At 43.8% G+C, this 12,594-nt stretch overlaps 1 protein-coding gene and 1 long non-coding RNA gene across 6 annotated transcripts in view; one reads left to right on the top strand and one right to left on the bottom strand.

The window, feature by feature from the left end:
* Positions 1-2,721: 2,721 nt before the first annotated feature.
* LOC138848921 (uncharacterized) lies at positions 2,722-4,355 on the bottom strand. The gene is made up of 2 exons (XR_011387088.2): positions 4,014-4,355; positions 2,722-2,941 (listed from the first exon to the last, which is right to left on the bottom strand). It is a non-coding gene; the product is annotated as an uncharacterized LOC138848921 (long non-coding RNA).
* The window catches only part of MOGAT1 (monoacylglycerol O-acyltransferase 1), a 41,579-nt gene continuing 33,062 nt past the window's right edge, over positions 4,078-12,594 (top strand). For 4 of the 5 annotated variants that reach the window (XM_089328971.1, XM_089328969.1, XM_002712499.6 and 1 more), the window contains exon 1: positions 4,078-4,216. Coding sequence is in view for 3 of the 5 variants with exons in the window: in XM_089328969.1 (XP_089185095.1) it covers positions 4,123-4,216 (94 nt within the window). In the remaining 2 variants the exon portion in view is untranslated. The remainder of the gene's footprint in view (positions 4,217-12,594) is intronic. The other variant, XM_089328972.1, reaches the window with a different exon arrangement.

The raw sequence follows: 12,594 nt of genomic DNA, 5'->3' as shown, positions 1-12,594 counted from the left end.
AATATCAAAATGAGTTAATGTTTTAATTGTTGACCGAAATGGTGAAGGATTGTTGCATTGACTGGATCCTGGGACCCATGTTTTGCTTCAGTGGGCTACGAGGGGATAGTGTTTGTTTGTGGGTTTTTTTTTTTTTTTTTTTTTTTTTTGACAGGCAGAGTGGACAGTGAGAGAGAGAAACAGAGAGAAAGGTCTTCCTTTGCCGTTGGTTCACCCTCCAATGGCCACCGCGGTCGGTGCGCTGCGGCCGGCGCACCGCGCTGATCCGATGGCAGGAGCCAGGAGCCAGGTGCTTTTCCTGGTCTCCCATGGGGTGCAGGGCCCAAGCACCTGGGCCATCCTCCACTGCACTCCCTGGCCACAGCAGAGGGCTGGCCTGGAAGAGGGGCAACCGGGACAGAATCCAGCGCCCCGACCGGGACTAGAACCCGGTGTGCCGGCGCCGCTAGGTGGAGGATTAGCCTAGTGAGCCGCGGCGCCGGCCTGGGATAGTGCTTTTCAATCAGCAATATGTGCTGGGAAGGGGACAAAGGCATTATAAAGTACAGGACACTCCAAGTGATTGGGAGATCTGGGTGATTTGCTTTTCTTATTCATCGAATATGAATCCGGTTAATCAGCAGATCCTACCAATTACTGCTCATGCATATCTCAAGTCCATCTCTATTCTCCCTCGCTTCCACCATAGGCCAAGGTACAATGCTCTACTCTCATCCTACAGCCTCCTTGGAGTCTCCCTGCTTGCACTTCACTTTTGTTACCCCTGCTCTGTAAGTAGATGCCCACTATTTGGTAGGTAATCTTTTTTTTTTTTTTTTTTTTTTTTTTGACAGGCAGAGTGGACAGTGAGAGAGAGAGACAGAGAGAAAGGTCTTCCTTTGCCGTTGGTTCACCCTCCAATGGCCACTGCGGCCAGCGCACCGCGCTGATCCGATGGCAGGAGCCAGGTGCTTTTCCTGGTCTCCCATGGGGTGCAGGGCCCAAGCACTTGGGCCATCCTCCACTGCACTCCCTGGCCACAGCAGAGAGCTGGCTTGGAAGAGGGGCAACCGGGACAGAATCGGGTGCCCCGACCGGGACTAGAACCCGGTGTGCTGGCGCCGCAAGGCGGAGGATTAGCCTAGTGAGCCGCGGCGCCGGCCCACCCACTATTCTTTATACTGGAGCCTACATGTTTCTTTCAGGGCACTATCACCTGTTTGATTGCATACATATATATTTTCTTTCTCTCACTAGACTATGTGTCCCAGAAGGGCAGGGACATTTCTTAGTCACCATTATAGTACAACCTCAATCCCTACTTCCTACTCATTACCTAAAACTTAGAAGCCTCTCCACAAATACTTATGAATGAATGCAGGTGAATTCTCACCATGTCTTTTTTTTTTTTGTTTAAGATGTATTTATTTATTTGAAAGGAAGAGTTACAGAGAGGCAGAGGCTGAGAGAGAAAGGACTTCCATCCACTGGTTCACTCCGCTGATGGCCACAACAGCCAAAGCTGCTCTGATCCGAAGCCAGGAGCCAGGAGCACCTCCTCCAGGTTTCCCACTTGGGTGCAGGGGCCCAAGGACTTGGGCCATCTTCCACTGCCTTCCCAGGCCACAGCAGAAAGCTGGATTGGAAGTGGAGCAGCCAGGACTAGAACTGGTGCCCATATGGGATGCTGGCACTGTAGACAGTGGCTTCACCAGCCATGCCACAGTGCCGCCCCCTCCCCACTATGTCTTTTTTTTTTAATTTTTTTTTGACAGGCAGAGTGGACAGTGAGAGAGAGAGACAGAGAGAAAGGTCTTCCTTTTGCTGTTGGTTCACCCTCCAATGGCCGCCATGGTGGGCGCACCACGTTGATCTGAAGGCAGGAGCCAGGTGCTTATCCTGGTCTCCCATTGGGGTGCAGGGCCCAAGGACTTGGGCCATCCTCCACTGCACTCCTGGGCCACAGCAGAGAGCTGGCTTGGAAGAGGGGCAACCGGGACAGAATCCAGCGCCCCGACTGGGACTAGAACCCGGTGTGCCAGCGCCGCAGGCGGAGGATTAGCCTATTGAGCCATTGCGCCAGCCCCCACTATGTCTTAATTCACTTCTGTGCCATTCACACCAAAGACAATGCTCAATGCAAAGCATGTACTCTATAGATACTGTTCCATGTCTGATCCAGTTGCTGAATGGATGACTCGCCTTTTAGAAAACTGTGTGTGAATCTTCATTGTGCTGCTTACCAGTTGTGTGATTTTGACCCTTGAGTTCCTTAGCTGCAAAGCTGATGCTGGTTAATGCTAATTCTGTGTGGTTGCTGTAGGGTGAGGTCAGGCGTGTAAAGGACCAGCACAGTGTCATATATAGTCTGTGCTCATAGCATTGGGGGAAGGTTCAGAGAAAAACATTTAAAAGGGAAGAAGAAAGTGACTCCTTAACTAGGAAAAAAACCCACTCAAACACAAGTTTTGCATCAGAAAGGAAAACTTCAAGTGACCCTGGTGCATGTTTTCATCTAACTTCCTCTGTATGTAAATAATGGAGAAGGGGCGAAGAGTCAGCTCTGCTGTTTTGCCTTGTTCTAGATCCCCTCTAGCAATGACAGCCACCTGCCACTTGGAGTTTTTCAACTATACAGTTATCAATATTTATAAAGAAAATGGAGTGCATGCTCACAAGGATTAGGCACTATTTTGAATCTATCCATCCAATTAATGCATCAAATTCAGTGTCCTGTATTACTTTTTTTTTTTTTTTTGAGGTTTTTATTTATTTGAGAGGTAGAGTTACAGAGAGAGGGAGAGGCAGAAAGAAAGGTCTTCCATCTGCTGGTTCACTCTCCAAATGGCCGCAACGGCTGGAGCAGGGCTCCTATCCGAAGCCAGGAGCCAGGAGCTTCCACGAAGGATACTGGCTCAGCACTAGGTCCATCTTCTACTGCTTTCCAGACCATAGCAGAGAGCTGGATTGGAAGAGGAGCAGCGGAGATACAAACCCATGCCATAGGGGATACTGGCACTACAGGTGGAGGCTTAGCCCACTATGCCACAGCGCCAGCCCCAATCCTGTATTGCTCTTAAGGTAAAGACTAGAACCCCAAACAGTGTGCCAGGTCCTGGCTCCCGTCCCGCAGTTTTGCCTCACTCACCCCAATCTCCCACTATATTGATCTTCTTTGAATTTGTCACTGAACCTTTGCATGTGTACCTTTCTTTGACTATAGGACTCTCTCAATGAACTTAATTCCTTGTTACACTTCTTGAGATGTGTCCCTAATCCTCCAGGCCAGGTCCTCAAATCATCAGCCAGTCATGCACTCAGTAGGGTCTCATAATTATACATCCAATTGTGTGGTTATCTTGCTAATATTTGTTTCCCTCCGTAATCTGTACCCTGAGAAAAACAGGATGAAGGACTTGGTTATCCGGTGTATCCCCAGCTCCCAGAATGGTGCTCGACAAGGTAGATGTTCCACAAACGTGGGTCGAATGAAAGAGTAAATGGAAACTTTCCAGGACTCATGTAGGGATCTGAGGTTCAAGAGCTAGGAAGCCAGTGCCCCTGATACCCAACTCGGAGTTTGGGGGTGCTGTAGAGACACAGGCAGAAAAACTAAGAAGCCAGGTCCCTCCAGCTGGTGTGCAATCCCTTGAAACCAACCATTCCTCAGGCATAGGGGGTTTGGAGGAAGGGGTGGGTTTAAGGGCGGATACTGAAGCCTGGCGCACGGTGATCCATCAGCCTAAACAATGGACATATCCCAGTGAAGAGCCCAGGTCTTCGGCAAGGGGGCAGGAAACAGGGCTGTCGCGCTAGGACCTGTCGCCAGCTGACCCCTCTCTCAGTCCCTTGTGCCCTTGGCGATCTCCTGCTCGCCCCGAGGCGCGCCAGCCCATGCGCCTGGGGCGCTCCGGGCCTCTGCTTGCGTCCAGCAAGTATGATTGGCAGCCCCCGGTCTCAGCCCAGGCGCGCCTTTCCACCCAAGGCGAAGTCCAGTCCCCGCCTGTTCCCAGGCCACCGCCTCCTCCACCGACCTCCGATCCGGCCGCCGGTCTCCGATCCGGCCGCACACTTCCCGCAGGCGCCGCAGAGCAGCGAGGGTACAGGCTGCTGCGGTTGGCGCCATCCTAGCCGGGCCAGACCATGAAGGTGGAGTTTGCGCCACTCAACATTCCCCTGGCGAGGCGGCTGCAGACGGCGGCGGTGCTGCAGTGGGTCCTGTCCTTCCTGCTGCTGGGTAAGGAACCCGCCCGGGCCGCGAACGACCCAGCCGGGCGCCCGGGCTGCAGCTCCGCGCTGCAGGCTGTCCTTGCGGGACGCTCCAACCAGGTGCCGCTGTCAGCCGGAGCGGCCAGGTCACAGAGGGCGCTTGCAGCTGACGCGGAGCTGCCGGCTGGGGTTTCCTTACCCACGTGTAGCTCGTAATGAACCACTGTTTGCCGACTGTATCTTCCCCTATGTGATTTTAAAAATCGAGGTGTTATTCTCCAATAAATGACTCGGGTTATAAACAAACAGCTCGGTGAGTTTTGGCAACCGTGTGCACCCAGGTAGAACCGAGACCCCATGGCGCTGTCGAACATACTTAGTTCCCCTGAAGCTGGTAAACTCGTTTCTTGAACTGTGATTCATAAATGAAACAGTAGTGCCGACGTATTGAACACCTGAGTCTCGTGTCCCCACCCTCATGACAAATAGCCATGAACATTTTCCCGTGTGTCCCGTCTCCCTGGTGCGCCTTTCTGCAGCCGCCCGGATTATTGGGTTGTGTTGAACGGCTTTCAACTGGGGATGGTAAGGCCGAGGAGTGTGTCCCGACCGATTCCCAGTTCAAGCCCAGGTAGAAAGGTGCACGAGTCTATATGGGCAGGGTGACGTTTTTCTAAAAGTTTGTTCCGCTCTTATAGTAAATGGGAGTAGTATAGGAAGAAGGAATTTGGGGGAACCCCTTCTATGAGAACTTAAACTCTTCTGGAAGTGAAAATCATTTTTGTATGCTCTAAGATCCTGGATTTTACCCTGTTGGTGCTGTGATAATAGTAAAACTCTTTGCATAGCAGAGTTTTTATGCTTTTTGGGGTTTTTGCACTTTGTGTTTTCACTACCTATATTAGTGGTTCTCCACCCTTGGCTGCACACAGGAATCCCAGGAGGAACTTCTGAAACATACAGATGCCCAGAGCCCAACTGTTGCATCAGAACACCCCCCCCCCCCTTTTTTTAGAGAACTTTGAGTGACTCTAGTGTGCAAGTAAGGCTTGTGAGAAAGGCAACTCAAACATTAACTCATTAGGTCCTCACAGGGCAAACAGTGAGTGGGCTGGAAGTATTCCATGGCCTTTTGCTCTGGACCAGAGGACCATCAAGATAATAAGGGACAACCTTACAAGGCTTAGTTGGTGTCGCATGCTAAACACCTTCTTCTTTTAAGTGTGTGATCCTTACACTCCCATGCCACCCCCATGAGGTAGGGACTATTCCTATACTCCTTGTACAGATGAGGGAAATACCAGGTGAAGAACAGTTCTCAGTCACACAGATGGTCGTAGGTGAAAGAGCTGGATACAAAGCCATGTATTCTAGCCAATGTCCCTGCTTTAACCAGGGCACTGCCATCATCTGCTTTAATGGCTTGAACTGGGAACCTGACTTCCAACTGACCATTGGGCACATCCTTGAGAGCCCACGCCCTTTTCATGGAGCTTGTCACTGGTTGTATTTGTGTCTATGGGTTTTTGAGAAATGTCTGAATGACCATGCTAGTCTACAAATCTCTGACGGAGCACCTAGCACGTTCCTGGCCATGGATGGGCAAGAAGTGCTTGTTCAGTGACTGTTTCTGCTTTATCATCTGGAAGAGGAGCTAACCACCTTCCATGTCCTTAAGAGCATTAACATATAATCTAACAGCAACCCTTGAGGGTGAGGGTGTGTTGCCCTCATCATGTTAGAGATGAGGAAGCCCAGAGATGAAGTAAATTGCTGAAGGTCACATGGTTCAGGAGCAGCTGGTTTTAGCCACATATGACTTGAGGTAGTAATTAGGATTAGTAAGTAGGAATTGATAGGACTCAATAAGCTACACTCAATTTGATTTGAATCACAGTAACTCCATTGACAATTTCTTTACACACTTTAAATTTTACACACTTTGTTACTAAGAGCATGTTACTTTATATTATCATGTTTTGAAAATAATGGAAATTTCCAACACAGAAGAGAGAAGGGAATGAATTCCCATATACTCATTACCTAGGTTTATAATTATTTAATCATTTGCCATATTTATGTGTGACTTTGCAAAAGTATTAAGTCATTTATGGTGTTTTCATCCTAAATACTTTAATATAAATATCTTAAAACTAAATATTTCATACATAACCATGGTACCATTGTCAAACTCAATATAATTAACAAAATCTGTTCAAAATAATCTAAACCCCGTTCATACTCACATCTCCTAAATCATGACAAAATATACTTTTAGTGGCAATTTGAACATGGATCCAAACAAGACCCTTGTGGGTTTTATGTGTGTTTTCATCTAAAACGTTGTGCCTGCATTTGTTTTCTTGTCAGTGAAGCACTGAAGTAACCAGGTCATATGTCCCACAGGATGTTTCACGTGTGGATTTGTCTGATTGCTTCTGCATAGCATCGATGTGTTCCTTTTTCCACTGTGTTTCTTTTAAAATTGAAGTTAGAGCTATGAGCTTGATTAAACTTCAGTGAAACTCTGGCAACGGACTTTCCACAGACTGCTGTGTGCTTCCCATTTGTATTAGCATTTTAGTTATTATATTAACAAAATATCTGAGGCAGGCTGCTTTAAAAAAAAAAGAAGTTTATTTCTTCTCATGGCTTTGAAAGTTCAAAGTCCAAAAGGCATGACTCAGGCTCTGGCAAGGGCCACATCTGGCTACATCACATTATGGCAGGAGCAGGTGCATCTGTCCATGTCTGAGTATTCTCTCCATTCTTCTTCTTTTTTAAAGACTTATTTATTTATTTGAAAGAGTTACAAAGAGGCAGAGGCAGAGAAAGAGAAAAATAAAGAGGAAGAAAGAAAGGAAAGAGAGGAGTCTTCTATCTGCTGGTTCACTCCCCAAATGGCTGCAACAGCCAGAGCTGGGCCAATCTGAAGCCAGGAGCTTCTTTCAGGTCTTCTACATGGTTGCAGGGGCCCAAGAACTTAAGTCATCTTCTACTGCCTTCCCGGGACATAGTGAGAGCTGGATCAGAAGAGGAGCAGCTGGGACTTCAACCAGTGCTCACATGGGATGCCAGCGCTGCAGACAGTGGCTCTACCTGCTATGCCTCAGCGCTGGCCCCTCCATTCTTATAAAGCCACCAGAATTCAATCATGGAGTCTTCGCCCTAGTGATCTAATCACTCTTCCTAGGCCTCTCCTCCAAACATCTTAGTTAGACTGAGTTTCCACCCTCTTAATTCCATTAACATGAAATTTGGGGGATTAACATCTGCATGACTTCTTGGAGACAATCACATTCAAACCATAGCAACATTGCAAGATGCACACAAAGGTGGGTATCCAAAACTGGTTAATGGAGTCCAGGAAGGAAGTAATTGAGAGGTGATAATTGGAATGCTGTAAACAAATGCTACCTCCCACCACTGACCTTTCACCTAGTGGTTTATGTTTCCCTAAATTACTTGATGCTGCAAAATGATAGTTGCTTATTCTATCTTTCATTTTTCATATTCAAGTGAACTTCTAAAAGGTCATAGAAAAAGTGAATTAAATGATCAATTTATTGTGGTGCAAAAAGTTGAAATCTATGCATACTTTTTTGTAACATGCATTTTCTATGAACTTTAAAAATATTCCTTGTATTAGCTAGAATTTCTGAAAGGAACTTTTTTTCATATTTTTTTCCTTATCATATAGGGCCATTTGATCACCCTACAGTTCAATTCTGACAGAAAAGGAAGAATAAATGCCAACTTTTTTCTCAATTGAATTTTCAGTCTTTAAGTAAGGAGTTGATGTATGGTTACAGTGGTGGCAAGAAATGTGTTATTAACTATAGTGTATTTTAAGATCTCTAAATTAATTCCTGAAATGCATTTTTCTTCCTATCCTCAGGAAAGTGAGTTTAAGTTAGTAGCACTTAAGGTTAATTAAAAAATAGCAAGCTGTTTCATTTACTCAGGAACTCAAACTTTGCTTAAACTGAAGTCATAGAGTTTTTTTCTATGTTTTCCTCCATAGGTTTTCTGTTTTATAGAGAAGTTTATGATTTATTTTGAGTTAATTTTTGTATATGATGCAAGGTCTAAGTTAATTTTTTGTTGTATCTATATATATGTATATGAATATATCATTTCAATTCTGTTTGAAAGAGAGAGAGAAAAAGGGAGGGAAAGAAGAAAGCTGTCCTCCACAGAATGGCCCTTGTACCTTTGTCAAATGTCAATTATTCATATATGTATGGATTTATTCCTGGACATTTTATTTGGTCTGTTTGTCTAATTTGATGCCATGGTAAGCTATTTTGATTACTGTAGTTTTTAATTCTTTTTTTTATTTAAAGATTCATTTATTTTATTTATTTGAAAGACAGAGTTACAGAGAGACATATGGACAGACAGACAGGTCTTCTATCTGCTGGTTCACTCCCCAAAAGGCTGGAGCTGAGCTGATCCAAAGCCAGGAACCAGGAGCTTCTTCTGGGTTTTCAACTTGGGTGCAGGGGCCCAAGACTTGAGATCAGAAATGGATCAGCTGGGACTTGAACTGGTGCCCATAGGAGATGCTAGCAGTGCAGGCCAGGGCTTTAACCCGCTGCACCACAGGGCCAGCCCCAGTTTTTAATATTTGAAATCAGATAACATTAGCCATCAAATCTTTTGTTTTGTTTTTCAAATTGCCTTGATTATTCTAGGTCCTTACCATTTCCATATCCATATTAGGATCATCTTCTCAAATTCCACTAAAAAAGTCTTCTGGGATTTTGATTGAGATTTTTTTTGTTAGAAGTAGTATATAGATTAATTTGCAGGGAACTTGTATCTCAACAATATTGAGTCTTTCACTGTATGCATTTATTTATACCAGGTGTTTTCAAACTTAATAATATATTTAAGAATCATCTGAGGGTTTTAAAAAATTTATTTATTTGTGAGAGAGTATGAGAGAGAGAGAGAGAGGGAGGGAGAGAGGGACATTCTATCTGCTGTTTCGTTCCCCAAATACCTGCAATGGCAAGGGTGGAGCTGGGCTGGGAAATAATCTAGGCCTTTCACATGAGTGGCTGTAGCCCAGTTACTTGAGCCATCACCACTGCTCCCAGGGTCTGTGTTAGCAGGAAACTGGAACCGTGAGCTGGAGCCAGGGTGGAATTCAGGCATGGTGCTATGGGGTGCAGCTGTCTTAAATGACATCTTAACTTCTGGGCCAGACGCCTGCTTCTATCTGGGGTATTTTTAAAAATACAATTCTGTGGTATAGTTCATGGATCTTATTTGCATTTCTACAACTGCCCTACTCTTGGAATAGCAAAGAAAACTACCCATTGTATTTAGTTTTCTTTTTCATCTCCTTTAATCTGAAGCATTTTAAGAGAATGCATTTTAACATTTACTTGTGTGATTCATTCTAGATTTTTGGACTTTCACAAATATTAATGTCCCTCTCCTATTATGAATTATCTCCTTGATTTTTGGGTTGCACTTACACAAAATGTTTGGGCTTATTTTGATTTAGGATTGGAAACATTTCTGATAAATATTCAGAACATGGGACTAGTTTCAATTGGATCCTTGTTATGATTTGTCTTTTTAAGTCAAAGAAGTAGGTCCAATGATAGACTCATTTTAAAGCTAGAAATATGATGTTTCCTGTAATATTGTTTAAAGCACTGTGGAGCAGACTCACATTTAAGGAAAACTGAATTTCAAAATTCTGCAAAGGAGTTTGAAGTTCATCCTTCAGTATCGTCCTAGGAAACTTGGGAGGCAAGATCTCTTAAAATAGGCATTTTAAACACCAGAAGAATGTTCCACTACATTCTTATAGCCAGCAAATGGCACTGATAGGTGTTTTGAAATACAATGCCTCTGGCAATAATACTAAAAAAAAAAAAAAAAGAACGGGTTGTACCTACCCCAAATTCCATTCACTCCATATTCTGGTATATGGTTAAAATAAGTGTAGAAACAGTTTCACAGGGGGAAAACGAACAATTCTTGGATGAGAATGGAAATGATGCATGTGTAAGTTAAATATGTAAAGCAGTTCTTAATATTGGTCATTATTTAATGCAAGTAAATGAACTTTCAACAGTTTTTACTTTTTTGGATACAGGTTGCTCATAGATTTTTTAAAAAAGATTTATTTATTGATTTGACAGGCAGAGTTGTTACAGAGAGAGAGGGAGACAGGCAGACAGACAGACACAGGGATCTTCCATTGAGTAGTTCACTCCACAAATGGCTACCATGTTCGGGGCTGAGCCAGGCTGGAGCCAGGAGCCAGGAACTTCATCTGGGTCTCCCACATGGGTGGCAGGAACCCAGATACTTGGGCCATCTTCTGCTACTTTCCTAAGTGCATTAGTAAGGAGCTGGATCAGAAGTAGAACAGCTGGGACTCAAACAGGTGCCAATGTAGGATGCCAGTGTTATTAGCAGAGGCTTAATGCACTGTGCTACAACCCCTACTCCACTTATGGAAATTTAAAGATAATTTTTAAAATAAGAATATTCTTTTTTAAAAGTACTTATTTATGAGAGAAAGAGGGAGAGAAATATCTCATTAGCTCCTTCATTCTCCAAATGCCCAAAATTGCTGAGGAGGACTAGACTAGGGCCAAAAATTAGAGCTAGGAGTACAATCCAGTCCTCCCGTGTGGGTGGCAGGAACTTAATCACTTGGGTTCTCACTGCTGCCTCCCAGGATGTGCATTAGCAGGAAGCTGGAGTCAAGAGCTGGAGCTGGGACTTGAACTCAGGTACTCTAGTATGGGAGGCTAGCATCTTTTTTTTTTTTTTTTAGGATAGCTCTTTTTTTTTTTTTTTAATCTTTTTCCATCCTTTTATTTAATGAATATTGGCTAGTATCTTAATTGCTAAAATGCCCGTTCCAGATGGCCCAAGTCCTTGGGCCTTGCACCCGCATGGGAGACCAGGAGAAGTACATGGCTCCTGGCTTCGGATCAGCGTGGTGCACCGGCCACAGTGCACTGGCCACAGCAGCCATTGAGGGGTGAACCAACGGAAAAGGAAACCTTTCTCTTTGTCTCTTTCTCACTGTCCACTCTGCCTGTCAAAAAAAAAAAAAATGCCCACTCCATGAATATTGTTATGTAAGTAGATTTGTTATGAAGAGTTTTATGTAGCTCATTTTATTTCTTTATTTAAAATGATTTTTATGTGATAGCATAATTCATGCTTGCTACTAGAAAAACTGGGCAATGTAGGAGAACTTTTAGAATAAACTAGAAAAGCTTCATAGTCTCATCTGGAGATAACCATAGTTAATTTTTTGGCATATTATTTTCTTTCTGTTTATTTTTAATTTCATTTTATCCAAAAATGCACCTGAGAGTACATCAAATAGCATATTGCATTGAATCATGTAAAATCAGTTTTTCAATGTGTCAAGCAGTATCTATGGGAACATATGGTAAAAAAATGCTTTTGTTTGCTAAGAAACTGCCAGACTGTCTTCCAAGGTGGCTGTACTATTGTGCATTTCCACCAGCATGGATGAGAGTTCCTGCTGCTCCGTATCCTAGCCAACATTTGGTATTGTCAGTGTTCTGCATTTTTGCCATTTTAGAAAGTGTGTAGTGGAATCACATTGTTCTTTCAATTTTCATTTCCCTGATGATTATGACACATCTTTTAATGTGCTTGTGTGTTTTCTTTGGTGAGGTGTCTATTTAGGTGTTTGGCCCATTTTGTAATTGAGTTATCTTTTTTGTTAAAACTTATTTTAGTTTTATTTTCCCATGAACATTTTAAAAGTTTTTTTTATTCATATGAAAAGCAGGGTGGGGCAGATATCTTCCATCCACTGGTTCTACTCTCCAGATGCCAGCAAAAGCTGGGGCTGGGCCAGGTCAAAGCTAGGAGCCAGGAACCCCATTTGTGTAACCCCCTGCACCACAGTGCCTACCTCCTGGATCATTTTCTTATCCTTGAATTTCAGAGTTCTTTATATGTTTGGGATAATAGTCCTTTATCAGCTATGTCTTTTGCAAATATTTTCTCCAAGACTACTGCTTTGCTTTACTTTGTTCACAGTGTCATTTACAAAGCAAACATTTTTACATTTTATGAAAGTCAGTTTATCAATTCTTTCTTTCTGGTTGGGGCCTTTGGTGTCTTATTTTAAAAGTCATTGACAAACTCAAAGACATCTAGACTTTCATCCTGTTAACCCCTAGGAGTTTTAGTTTTGCATGTTACATTTAGATCTGTGATCCATTTTGAATGAACATTTGTGAAGGGTATAAAGTTTTTTTTTTTCCCCCATACCAATGCTTTATCCGACTCTCTGGACACCAGCTTGAATATCCTACAATTTGATTCTGACACTATGTCCCTGGAGTGAGTGTTAGCTGCTAAACATCAAGGGGTCAGCCTACC

This window comes from Oryctolagus cuniculus, chromosome 3 (genome assembly GCF_051225735.1).
Source record: "Oryctolagus cuniculus isolate XC-2025 breed Fujian yellow rabbit chromosome 3, ASM5122573v1, whole genome shotgun sequence".
NCBI lineage: Eukaryota > Metazoa > Chordata > Mammalia > Lagomorpha > Leporidae > Oryctolagus > Oryctolagus cuniculus.
Note: the sequence above shows the minus strand (reverse complement) of the source record. Positions and strands in the feature narration are given on the sequence as shown.